Consider the following 12,778-nt stretch of genomic DNA (forward strand, 5'->3'; position numbering starts at 1 on the left):
TATATAATTTGTTTAATAATCATGTTTGTTTGGGCATACATTAGGCCTAGTTAGCCTTTACCATCACAAAATGGCTTTAACTTTTACGATGATAATTACACAAGCCATCTGGCGTTCCATAGTAAAACGATTTGCTCCGCCTCTTTGCTTACGTTCTCCAACGTGCCATAGCAACGAGAGACGAGCCCCCTCTTCCCGCGCAATGTTCCCATCCTTATAAGGACAGCAGAGCGCAGACGCACTGATACGTCAGCCATTTATGCAAACTAGGTTGATTGAAGAAAATCAGAAAATGGAGGCGTGGATGGCGCGCACGCGCAGTGAGTCCACAACTACCCAGTCCCAGACACAGCGAGCGAGACGTCAACAACAGAGAGCTGGTTACTGATGCTGGTGAATTGTGAGAGTAATCACATTGTAACGACTCGTGTTCAAGGTTATTACTTTGTATTAACTACGTTCGATTTGCATCAAGGTAAGAATTGTGTTGGCTATTGTTCAATAAGCTACTCAAAATGTGCAAGCTTTTGGTGTCTGTTTGCTTGACTATTGTAGGCTATGATTCAAAACAAGTAAGCTCGAGTTGTTGTCCACTTGAGAAGGCGAGCAATTAACATCGATGTCACAGGTAGAATTAAGCATTAATAAGCCTAGCATAGGCCTACTATTTTACCACTTTTTTTTATAGGCTAGTTTGAATTGGAATAATAATTGGATAAACAATTGCAGCAATATGTTTCATGACTTCTGCATGTGAACGTAAACTAAAGAAACCCAGTCTGCAACATACTAAAAAATGGATGACGTGAACAGCAGATTTGGCCCTAAACGCATTTTATCCCCTTGATTTCTAGCTATATGCCTTGTCCATTATTGTATAGTGTCTTGATTAATTCGTTTTAGTTGTGATTCTGAATAGGTGGATTCATAGCTTCTAAGTCCATTAAGTTTGCAATGTTGAAATGTGCATGTTCCGCATGTGATTCATGACTGCATACTGATGTAAATAATGTCCAAGTTCGAGCTCCCATCACGCCCACCCGAGCTGTGTTTACACGCGATTACTCCGTGTGTCAACACATTCATGGATGCATCTATCACGACAAAACAAGTAGTAACCTAACCAAATAATAGCGAATATTAAACTGAAATGATAGCAAGATCAAACCACAATTTGAAAGCAATGAAGTACGTTTTCACTGTTAAAAACCGAAGCTTTGAACTTGGTATGTGTTTGAAGGTGCACTGGCCAGTGACGCGGCATCGCTTGAATAACAAAGAGTAAAGATCACATTACAAGACTGTTCCAAAGCATGATTGTATATTTTTAGAGAGGAATATGTCCGTTTTCTGAAAAAAGTTTGATAATGCGGTTGTGTCATCGACAGTCGAGTTTATGGACTTGTAGACGACCGACGGCGGGTTGAAAGGTTCCGTTTAAAATGGGTGCGTATGAGGCTGCTCGTGTGCCATGCTTCCTGGCGAAAGTGGGCGGTGAACGTATCGATTTACAGTAGTCTTTCCTCGGTGGAAAGGATCTCTTTTTCATCATGACCGACTACTTTCATTTTTAAACATAGGCGGTTTTAATGACTATCGATGTTAAGTCGGTTTTACAACTTTAAAATTAGAAATATTTCGGACATGATAGCGCGTCACACACAAGCCCCATTCCTGCCATCACACACACCCTGTCCTCACTCCCTCCCTCACTCCCCGCCTTTGAAGTGTGTTGCCATGTAGAGTTACGGCACATAGGCCTACTGTATTATCCTGCTACTGTCTGTGGTTGTACCACTGCATTGTCATGAGACCCGAAGGACTGCCGCTTAAATGGCAAAACAAGTAGCATGCGGGCGCGGCTCACGGTTTGCCGCATGATTATTTTGAAGGCCTCCACTGTGCTTAGTGATAGGGTTTGCATGGCAACATAAGAGAGAATTCCACTTTAAATGTCGATTAGAAGTAAACCATACCCCCACATATATATATATATATATATATATATATATATATATATTTTTTTTTAACTATTTCTTGCACCACGAGGTATTCACACAAGCAGCAGGTGTCATCAATTTAGCCTCTTTCATTCACCTGACAGGCGCGTCTGTCCTTTAGCATCAAAACCAGAGTTTACAGGTTTGTCATACCTTATGATATGTTTTATTTTGCCATATCGGTGCGGAAGTTATGCAAATCTCCGAGGGCGATAAGAGCGCGGCAGCAGGGGGACATTATCTGTCTGACGTGCAGACAGCTGACCTATATTCACTCCATTTGGGTCAAGGCATGGCACTCACTTTCATCTGCCGCGCGTTATTGCGCGAGCCGTCTAAAAATATTACATGTCAGAGCTATATCAACCATCTATATATATATATGGAAACACATTGAAATGGTAGCCTGTTGTTCCGCTGGTTGGTACACAGGCTGAATATTTTGCATAACGTTTGAATAATCCCTTAATAGGGAATAGATATGCCCAAAATGTAACATATGCCTGTAGGCTAACCATCGCCTGTTATAGGCCATTCCTTTTCATTACGATTCTTGCCATTTTTAATTTTAATAAACAGCAAATTACCATTGCTGTTTTGTGTTTTTGAAAACAGATGTTTGGCTTTCACAAGCCGAAGATGTACCGGAGTTTAGACGGCTGTTGCATCTGCCGCGCCAAGTCCTCCAGCTCGCGCTTCACGGACAGCAAGCGGTACGAGAAGGACTTCATGAGCTGTTTCGGGTAAGCAAGAATTTCTGACAATTACCGCGCCTTTTAAAGTGGATTTCCACGTTGTAACAATGTAATTACTATAGTCTGCTGCAAACGCAGCAGAGTCAATGAAATTCCACACATGAAGTTATGTTTCCATTGCGGTGTGGTGCGTAAATTATGCAGCAAACAGGTGTAGTATAGCGACATTGCTGCCTCCCAAGCACACACTCACAATTACAAAACATTGTATTGTCCCTATGAGTCGACAGCTACATGTGAATTCATCTAAAATGGTTTGAATATAAAAAATAAAAGATGTCCTGGTAACCAAAATGTAATGACATTAGGAATCATAATATTAACATTGTTCACATTGTCCTGCTTAACCCATATTTCACATGTTTTCCCCTCATGTACAGTGAGGGAAAAAAGTATTTGATCCCCTGCTGATTTGGTACGTTTGCCCACTGACAAAGAAATTATCAGTCTATCATTTTAATGGTAGAAATAAATTATCAGTCTATAATTTTAATGGTAGGTTTATTTGAACAGTGAGAGACAGAATAACAACAAAAAAATCCAGAAAGACGCATGTCCTTTAAGAGTGTGCTCCTAATCTCAGCTCGTTACCTGTATAAAAGACACCTGGGAGCCAGAAATCCTTCTGATTGAGAGAGGGTCAAATACTTATTTCCCTCATTAAAATGCAAATCAATTTATAACATTTTTGACATGGGTTTTTCTGGATTTTTTTGTTGTTATTCTGTCTCTCACTGTTCAAATAAACCTACCATTAAAATTATAGACTGATCATTTATTTGTCAGTGGGCAAATGTACAAAATCAGCAGGGGATCAAATACGTGTTTCCCTCACTGTAGATTGTGTGAAACTCGGTCTGGAGAAATCTGCAATGCCTGTGTACTCCTGGTGAAACGATGGAAGAAACTCCCAGTGGGGTCTAAGAAAAGCTGGAATCATGTAAGCTCCACATTTTGTCTTGATCTCCTCTTCACCACTTACCTGTCTGTTGAAAATGGTTATGAATAACACCAAAAAGAGGAGAGGAGCTCCTATCAATCTCTCTTCTCCTTTTCTTTCCTATCCCCCTCTTCTGTTCTCTACTCTTCTTCTCTCCCCTCCTCTCCTATCCTAGGTGGTTGATGCCCGAGGAGGCCCCAGCCTAAAGATGTCTTCCAGGCCAAAGAAGCTGAAGTCCCTCTCCAAGAGAGCCAGGCCAAGCCAGATCAGCCGACTGCAGAAAGAGCTGAAGAGAAACAGTAAGTCCTGTTCACAATGCTCCATAAACATAATGGGCTTTGACCACTTCAATAATAGATCAATGCAACCACAAGGACCCAATCTCAGTGCTTTTCAGGCACTGAGGCAGACAAAAAATAAATAATTTCACGAGTATCCTTGTATTGTAGCCTAACCGCAGGTAGCCTAGTGCTTAGAGCATTGGGCCAGTAAAAGGTTGCTAGTTCGAATCCCCGAGCCGAAAAGGCATTTAACCCTAATTGCTCCAGGGTTGCCATTGATAATGGCAGACCCTGGCCGTGACCCCACTCTCAGAGGGAGTTGGGATATGCAAAAAAACACATTTTCAATTCACACATGCGTATAATACACGCTTGTACATGAAATAGGACAAATATAAGCACCCACCTAATTATTATTAATATAAAAGTATATATGTAAATATTGTGGCGGTTGAGATGTTTCAAACTTTGCGCAACATTCCCACTCTGAACATACCCCTGCTGCGTTCTACCAAATAATATACACTACAGTATAGCTTACTTCATCTACGGATCTACCGCCCTTCCAGACTCTGATGCCCACAGCACCACGTCCAGTGCCTCCCCGGCCCAGTCTCCCAGCTACAGCAACCCCTCAGACGAGGGCTCCGACACAGAGCTCTCCCCTGGCTCCAGCCGCTCCCCTGTCTTCTCCTTCCTGGACCTCACCTACTGGAAGAGGTAAGGCTGGAGGACCTTACAGAAATAGAAACTGAAATAGAAACGCAACATGTAAAGTGTTGGTCCCATGTTTCATGAGCTGAAATAACAGATCCCAGAAATTTTCCATACGCACAAAAAGCTTATTTCTCTCAAATTTTGTGGAGAAATTTGTTTACATTTACATTACATCATTTACATTTTAGTCATTTAGCAGATGCTCTTATCCAGAGCGACTTACAGTTAGTGAGTGCATACATTATTCTTTTTTATTTTTTTCATACTGGGAATCGAACCCACAACCCTGGCGTTGCAAACGCCATGCTCTACCAACTGAGCTACATCCCTGCCGGCCATTCCCTCCCATACCCTGGACGACGCTGGGCCAATTGTGCGCCGCCCCATGGGACACAGGGTTTACATCCCTGTTAGTGAGCATTTCTCCGTTGTCAAGATAATCCATCCACCTGACAGGTGTAGCATTATCAAGAAGCTGATTAAACAGCATGATCATTACATCTTGTGCTGAGGACAATAAAAGGCAGTTTTGTCACACAACACAATGCCACAGATGTCTGAAGTTTTGAGGGGAGCGTGCAATTGGCATGCTGACTGCAGGAATGTCCACCAAAGCTGTTGCCAGATAATTGAATGTTAATTTCTCAACCATAAACCGCCTCCAATGTCATTTTAGAGAATTTGCCGGTACGTCCAATCGGCCTCACAACCACAAACCACGTGTATGGCGTCGTGTGGGTGAGCGGTTTGCTGATGTCAACGTTGTGAACAGAGTGCCCCATGGTGGCAGTGGGGTTATGGTATGGGCAGGCATAAGCTACGGACAACGAACATAATTGCATTTTATCGATGGCAATTTGAATGCACAGAGATACCGTGATACCCTGAGGCCCATTGTCGTGCCATTCATCCGCCGCCATCACCTCATGTTTCAGCATGATAATGCATGGCCCCATGTCGCAAGGATCTGTACACGATTCCTGGAAGTGTCCCAGTTCTTCCATGGCCTGCATATTCACCAGACATGTCACTCATTGAGCATGTATGGAATGCTCTGGATCGATGTGTAATACAGCATGTTCCAGTTCCCGCCAATATCCAGCATCTTCCCACAGCCATTGAAGAGGATTGGGACAAAATTCCACAGGTCACAATCAACAGCCTGATCAATTCTATGCGAAGGAGATGTGTCGCGCTGCATGAGGCAAATGGTGATCACACCAGATACTGACTGGTTTTCTGATCCACGCCTCTACCTTTCTTTTAAGGTATCTGTGACCAACAGATGCATATCTGTATTCCCAGTCATGTGAAATCCATAGATTAGGGCCTAATGAATTTATTTCAATTGACTGATTTACTTATATGAATTGTAACTCAGTAAAATCTTTGAAATTGTTGCATGTTGTGTTTATATTTTTGTTCAGTACACATGCCCTGTTAGACAGTATGGGCCAGTTTCCCAGGACACAGTTTATCCTGGATTGAAAATGTCCATTGAAAGTGCAATAGACTCCTTTCCAGTACACAACACACTGATGTCATGCACAGATGCGCGCGACTCTTGGCAGAAGTAAGAAAGCCATCTCCATCTGCGCCCATTCAACAGCCTAGATTTACTTTTTCATTACTTCTGAACAAAATAACTTTGTGGGGTTCTCATACATTTACAATTATGTTTTGATTCTTGCTTGAACAGTCGCTAAGATTATATTTGGTTGTGATCTTTGCAAAATAGCTATTTTGGATGCAGCAGTTGTTAGCTAGAATGCTAACGCTTATTGACATAGTCTGTTGCAAAAGCTAGCCAAAGAGCCATTTTACTGGTTGAAGTTTAACTGTTTTTTAAGTATAATGCAGTTGATTTTCGAATATGACACAAACATTATATTAAGCAGGACATTCATAGTCTTCAGAGCCTTAAAATCCAATTATAATCCAAAAGTAGTGTGAAATGCACTCATAAGCAACATGTAAATAGAGGCTTTTTTTGCTGGCGTTCTATAAGAACTCCCACGTGTTCTGCCGCCAACTTGCGCGCATCGCCCTCGTGCGGCAATGTTTGCAAACACAGAAAGGGGTCTATAAAGTCCAGGCTTAATCTGGGTGTGGGAAAACTTCCCTTTGTGTCCTGCAAACTCTGTTTGAGATGTAGAATGTTCATGACTGCCAATACAATATTTATTGTTTTTTGTTTTGGTAGTTTTTTTTGTACTTATTTAGTCAGTGTTGTATTCATTTTAGTGCGGAACAGATGTGGGAAGCCTTCTGATCCATATGTAGCCTCCCATATCCATGGTCACCAGTGTTTTGAAGTGGATTTATTCCTCTGAGAACAATAATAATGAGGATGAATATGATGATAAACAGGAAGAATGTGTCCTTAATAAACGTTAACACGTTGTATCTCAGCACAGGTTGTGTCTGAGTGACTGTAACTTGTTCCCTGTGTCCCCCATGTCTGATAATACTCATACCGTTTCATACAGTCTTCAGTCGGTAAGGTGGTACATCATGAATCATTATCCTATATGGCCTGTATGTGTGTGGCAACTCTTTCCCATTTTATATACACTGCTCAAAAAAATTAAGGGAACACTAAAATAACACATCCTAGATCTGAATGAATGAAATAATCTTATTAAATACTTTTTTCTTTACATAGTTGAATGTGCTGACAACAAAATCACACAAAAATGATCAATGGAAATCAAATTTATCAACCCATGGAGGTCTGGATTTGGAGTCACACTCAAAATTAAAGTGGAAAACCACACTACAGGCTGATCTAACTTTGATGTAATGTCCTTAAAACAAGTCAAAATGAGGCTCAGTAGTGTGTGTGGCCTCCATGTGCCTGTATGACCTCCCTACAACGCCTGGGCATGCTCCTGATGAGGTGGCGGATGGTCTCCTGAGGGATCTCCTCCCAGACCTGGACTAAAGCATCCGCCATCTCCTGGACAGTCTGTGGTGCAACGTGGCGTTGGTAGATGGAGCGAGACATGATGTCCCAGATGTGCTCAATTGGATTCAGGTCTGGGGAACGGGCGGGCCAGTCCATAGCATCAATGCCTTCCTCTTGCAGGAACTGCTGACACACTCCAGCCACATGAGGTCTAGCATTGTCTTGCATTAGGAGGAACCCAGGGCCAACCGCATCAGCATATGGTCTCACAAGGGGTCTGAGGATCTCATCTCGGTACCTAATGGCAGTCAGGCTACCTCTGGCGAGCACATGGAGGGCTGTGCGGCCCCCCAAAGAAATGCCACCCCACACCATGACTGACCCACCGCCAAACCGGTCATGCTGGAGGATGTTGCAGGCAGCAGAACGTTCTCCACGGCGTCTCCAGACTCTGTCACGTCTGTCACATGTGCTCAGTGTGAACCTGCTTTCATCTGTGAAGACCACAGGGCACCAGTGGCGAATTTGCCAATCTTGGTGTTCTCTGGCAAATGCCAAACGTCCTGCACGGTGTTGGGCTGTAAGCACAACCCCCACCTGTGGACGTCGGGCCCTCATACCACCCTCATGGAGTCTGTTTCTGACCGTTTGAGCAGACACATGCACATTTGTGGCCTGCTGGAGGTCATTTTGCAGGGCTCTGGCAGTGCTCCTCCTGCTCCTCCTTGCACAAAGGCGGAGGTAGCAGTCCTGCTGCTGGGTTGTTGCCCTCCTACGGCCTTCTCCACGTCTCCTGATGTACTGGCCTGTCTCCTGGTAGCGCCTCCATGCTCTGGACACTACGCTGACAGACACAGCAAACCTTCTTGCCACAGCTCGCATTGATGTGCCATCCTGGATGAGCTGCACTACCTGAGCCACTTGTGTGGGTTGTAGACTCCGTCTCATGCTACCACTAGAGTGAAAGCACCGCCAGCATTCAAAAGTGACCAAAACATCAGCCAGGAAGCATAGGAACTGAGAAGTGGTCTGTGGTCACCACCTGCAGAACCACTCCTTTATTGGGGGTGTCTTGCTAATTGGCTATAATTTCCACCTGTTGTCTATTCCATTTGCACAACAGCATGTGAAATGTATTGTCAATCAGTGTTGCTTCCTAAGTGGTTTGATTTCACAGAAGTGTGATTGACTTGGAGTTACATTGTGTTGTTTAAGTGTTCCCTTAATTGTTTTGAGCAGTGTATATATATATATATTTTTTTACTTCACACAATGCAGTGGTGTGTGTGTGTGTGTGGTGAGCTAATGAGCCTCCTAACAGAACACTGTGCCTGTAATCTCCAGCCTGGAAGCTTCCTTGTTAATTTTCACCAGATGCGCAGCCTCACCACTGCTCCTGAAATCAGATAAAAGAGAGGAAGGAAGGAAATAAATAAATAATGAAAGAGAAAGAAAGATGAGCCATCAAAGGAGAGCTTATTTTGTATTTTATATGCGCACATGCATTAGTGTCTGTAACAATAATTGACTCTATCTTGCATGGTTGGATGTACCGTGTCAGTATCACAGGAATAATCCCATGCTCCTTTGCTCCTCCTCTAGGCAGAGGGTGTGTTGTGGGATCATCTACAAGGGCCGCTTTGGGGAGGTGCTCATCGACCCCCACCTCTTCAAGCCCTGCTGCCGCAAGAAACAGCAGCGGCAGCGGCTGGAGGAGGAGGAAGGGTACGAGGAAGTGGAGGTGGAAGTGGTAGAAGTGGCGGAGGAGGTGGGGAAGGAAGAGGAGGTGGAGGAGGAGGAGGAGGGGGAGGAGGTGAAGGTGAAGAGGTCAAACAACAGCCAGAAGAGCTTAGAGACTCCTCAGCTACAGGTCACCATGACAACACCTCAGACCGAAGAGGAGGAGGAGGAGGTTGAGGAGGAAGACTGGTAACGCTGCACCACAGTGTGTGCATCTTTAAAGAAGCCTTGGGAGTGCTCCTGGATTACAAGCGCTTACAAAAAGAAGTTACGTCGGAATGCCTTCAGTCAACGAGCAGCTGAAACCTATTTAGACTTTTTTTTTCTGTAATTTTGTTTGTTAGTTTGGTAACTTGTGGACTGACTGAGCCATCTGGTCTTGTACTTGGTATTCTCCTTGTCCTGGGTTCATGCTCATTAGGCCGGGCATGCAACGGAAAATGAAAATGAGCTTTTCTTATTGGGCAAGTCCATGTAGTACCTACGTGTTGCAATCTATTTTCTTCCATTTGGTTCCTAATGAATACGACCCAAATGTTCTAACACCTCTCTTGGTGTGTTTTTCTCCTTGACATAAAATGCTGTAGCTCTGACTGATCGGCAGCCTACCTTTTACAGGTTACGGTCGTACAGTAGCACTTGTATTATACTGAAACACATTCACATTTACACTATTTTTATCTATTCTGTATATGGGCCTGTATATATTTATATATGGGCCTCGGTTGAGAAAGGCCTATTCACAGCACCAACAGCCAATACACCAGCCTTAATTTAGTGAGGGAAGGCAGCGCCTGTGTTTTGTCAGTGTTGGTACTAACGGATGATATTACAGGGAAATTTCAAAAAGGTTCAACTTGATATTTATTATCTCCAACACCACCCCAACATCAAAATATTTTAAAACGGCAGGTATCTATGTTTTGTAGTCAAAAGGATGCACACCAGATTATGTAAAAGAAAATTATGATTCTGGATGAAAAACATTTGACATCATGTGATTTTTAACCAACTATGAGCAGGCAAAGGTTAGGAAACTAACTACCTCATCATTTCAAAAGTGTTTCTGGATTATGTCATCGGAAACATTTTTCTTCCTCTATCTGCCTCCCATCTTTATGACTACACAACATTGAAGCGCGCTATTTTCGCATATGTTGATGTGGCGCTGGAGATGATGAATATGAAGTTGAAAATTGTGAAATGTCCCTTTTTAAGGCATAATAGTTAGTTGCTAGTTTGTTGAGTTTTCTCCTGCTTATTATGTATTAATGGAGGCCTTAGGCTTTCAAAATGAAGAGAAGCAACACAGTGTGTTTTACATGAAGAAAAAATAACCCCTCTCATCCAAAATATCTGGAGATCAGATGCATAAGTCTAATAAGCTATTGCATGGCCTTAAAAGCATAACTCAATTTTTTTGGAAGTCTTGCTCGTATTTTCCAGACCTAATGACCCGAAGCCCCAAAGTATTGTTTTATTTAAAAGGGGAATACATGTCACAATTGTCTCCTCTGCTGTATTATACACCAGCAAGTACAATAGTGACCAGTTCAGATCATGAACTATTCCTTCTAGAGGCTGGAATACTTTTATACTTTAGTTTTTCTTACTGTCAGTAAGGGGACAGGATTATGTAATTAGCACACACACACATTTTGTTCTTCTATCCTCGTGGGGACCTAAAATTAATTTCCATTCAAAATCAAATTTTCCCTAACCCTTACCTTAATGCCTTACCCTAACGCCTTACCCTAAACCTAACTCCTAAACCTAACCACTAACCCCTTACCCTTACCCTAACTGTAATTGTAACCCTAAACCTAACCCCTAAGTTTAAAATAGCCTTTGTCCTCATAGGGACGTGGGAAATGTCCCCATGAGGGAGAATTTTCGTTCTTTTACTATCCTTTTGGGGATTTTCGGTCCCCACAAGGATAGAAAAACCAACCCACATACACACACACAAACAGTGGATCTACTGCAACAACCAAGACCTAAAATGTAATGTATACAATTTAGCAGACACTTTTATCCAAACCGACTTAGTAATGCGTGCATACATTTCCTGTATGGGTGGCCTCGGAAATCAAACCCTCAATAAGTGTCTTTCTAAATTTGCACCCCTGTTGTCAAAAACAGTGTATTGTTTTTTTGATTGTCTGAGGAAACGGTTTGCATATTATTCAATTTTTTGGGGGAAATATATTATAGTTTTTTTTGCAGGACTTCCACATTTCCTCTTGTGGTGCTGCAGGTGTTTCAGATTTCAATAGTAGGCCTACTTATGATACATACTGGATGTCAATGCAATTGATCTTTATTTAAGCATTTTAGATTTTTGAGGACTTACTATCATGTTCTGAACTTATGATTCCTCATTCCTTGGTTAGTTAAGCAACCATGATATAGTAGCCTACATTTATCAAACAAAAACCAAAGCACAATTAAATTCATTCTATTTGAAATGCAAAACGGATCATTACGTCATTTATTTGTAGGCTATTAGTGGCATAAAAAGGACACTAAAATCTGTTTGTGTTTTTAATGAGCAATACCATAGGATTGTATGTATATGTACATATTTAAATGGAGGGTGATGGCTTTCTAGTTCAGTTTTTCTGTTATTTATTTCATATTTATTTGTATTACAGCATTTTCTCCGTATGACTGTATTCTGATGCTGGTTTCTCACTGTAATAACTTAAACATTTTACATTTAAAGTTAGGTAGTTCTGTGATATGATTAGCTTTAATGTAGTTCTCAAGCAAGCAGTGTTCTAGTCTGAAATTCACAATTTATAACAGTATTTGTGAAATATTGGGATCAATACTCTTTATTTTATCAACATTATCTTGTAGTAATTTATTATGTAATAAACATTTGATTGGACCTGTATCCCCGTATCAGGTATCCAGCCTGTTGAAATATGAATTTCATTGATTTGACCTATATTCAAACTTTACTTTCCTCTCATCTTTGCCTTTTGATGTTGCATATGACCTGAATATCATTTTAAAGTCAACTCTTAGCTTTACATTTTACATGTGTCATTTAGCAGACACTCTTATCCAGAGCGATTTACAATTGTGCAGTAATCTTAAAATAGCTTTAGTGCTTTAGGCTACGTGCATGTATTGTAGCTATGCACTTGCATTTATTTACCAAGTTAGCTCTATACATTTTGTATTTTTATACATGATGATGTACTTTTTTTTTTTTTTACTAGTCTTTCAATAAAAGTAATTTTGTGAGTTTCAGTCTGGATTTTCTGTTTTTGGCAAGATCATTGTCTTCCCAAAAACCTTGCCATGGTCCTTTTTGCTGTTTCAGGGCTTAATCTATTCCCAAATTTAAAACAACTCCGATTATTTTATATGAGTTTCCATGTCGGATATTGCCGAGTTTCTGAATTGTCAGGAACGTGGCATAAAAA

The 12,778-nt window shown here is 41.7% G+C and overlaps 1 protein-coding gene across 1 annotated transcript; it reads left to right on the plus strand.

The window, feature by feature from the left end:
* The first annotated feature begins 251 nt into the window (after nucleotides 1–251).
* LOC121540850 (SIN3-HDAC complex-associated factor) lies at nucleotides 252–11,052 on the plus strand. The gene is made up of 6 exons (XM_041849964.2): nucleotides 252–475; nucleotides 2,616–2,743; nucleotides 3,596–3,695; nucleotides 3,871–3,994; nucleotides 4,546–4,696; nucleotides 9,204–11,052. The coding sequence occupies exons 2-6, from the start codon at nucleotides 2,616–2,618 to the stop codon at nucleotides 9,532–9,534; spliced, it is 834 nt and encodes a 277-aa protein (XP_041705898.1). The 5' UTR covers nucleotides 252–475; the 3' UTR covers nucleotides 9,535–11,052.
* Nucleotides 11,053–12,778: the final 1,726 nt, after the last annotated feature.

This window comes from Coregonus clupeaformis, unplaced genomic scaffold (genome assembly GCF_020615455.1).
Source record: "Coregonus clupeaformis isolate EN_2021a unplaced genomic scaffold, ASM2061545v1 scaf0480, whole genome shotgun sequence".
NCBI lineage: Eukaryota > Metazoa > Chordata > Actinopteri > Salmoniformes > Salmonidae > Coregonus > Coregonus clupeaformis.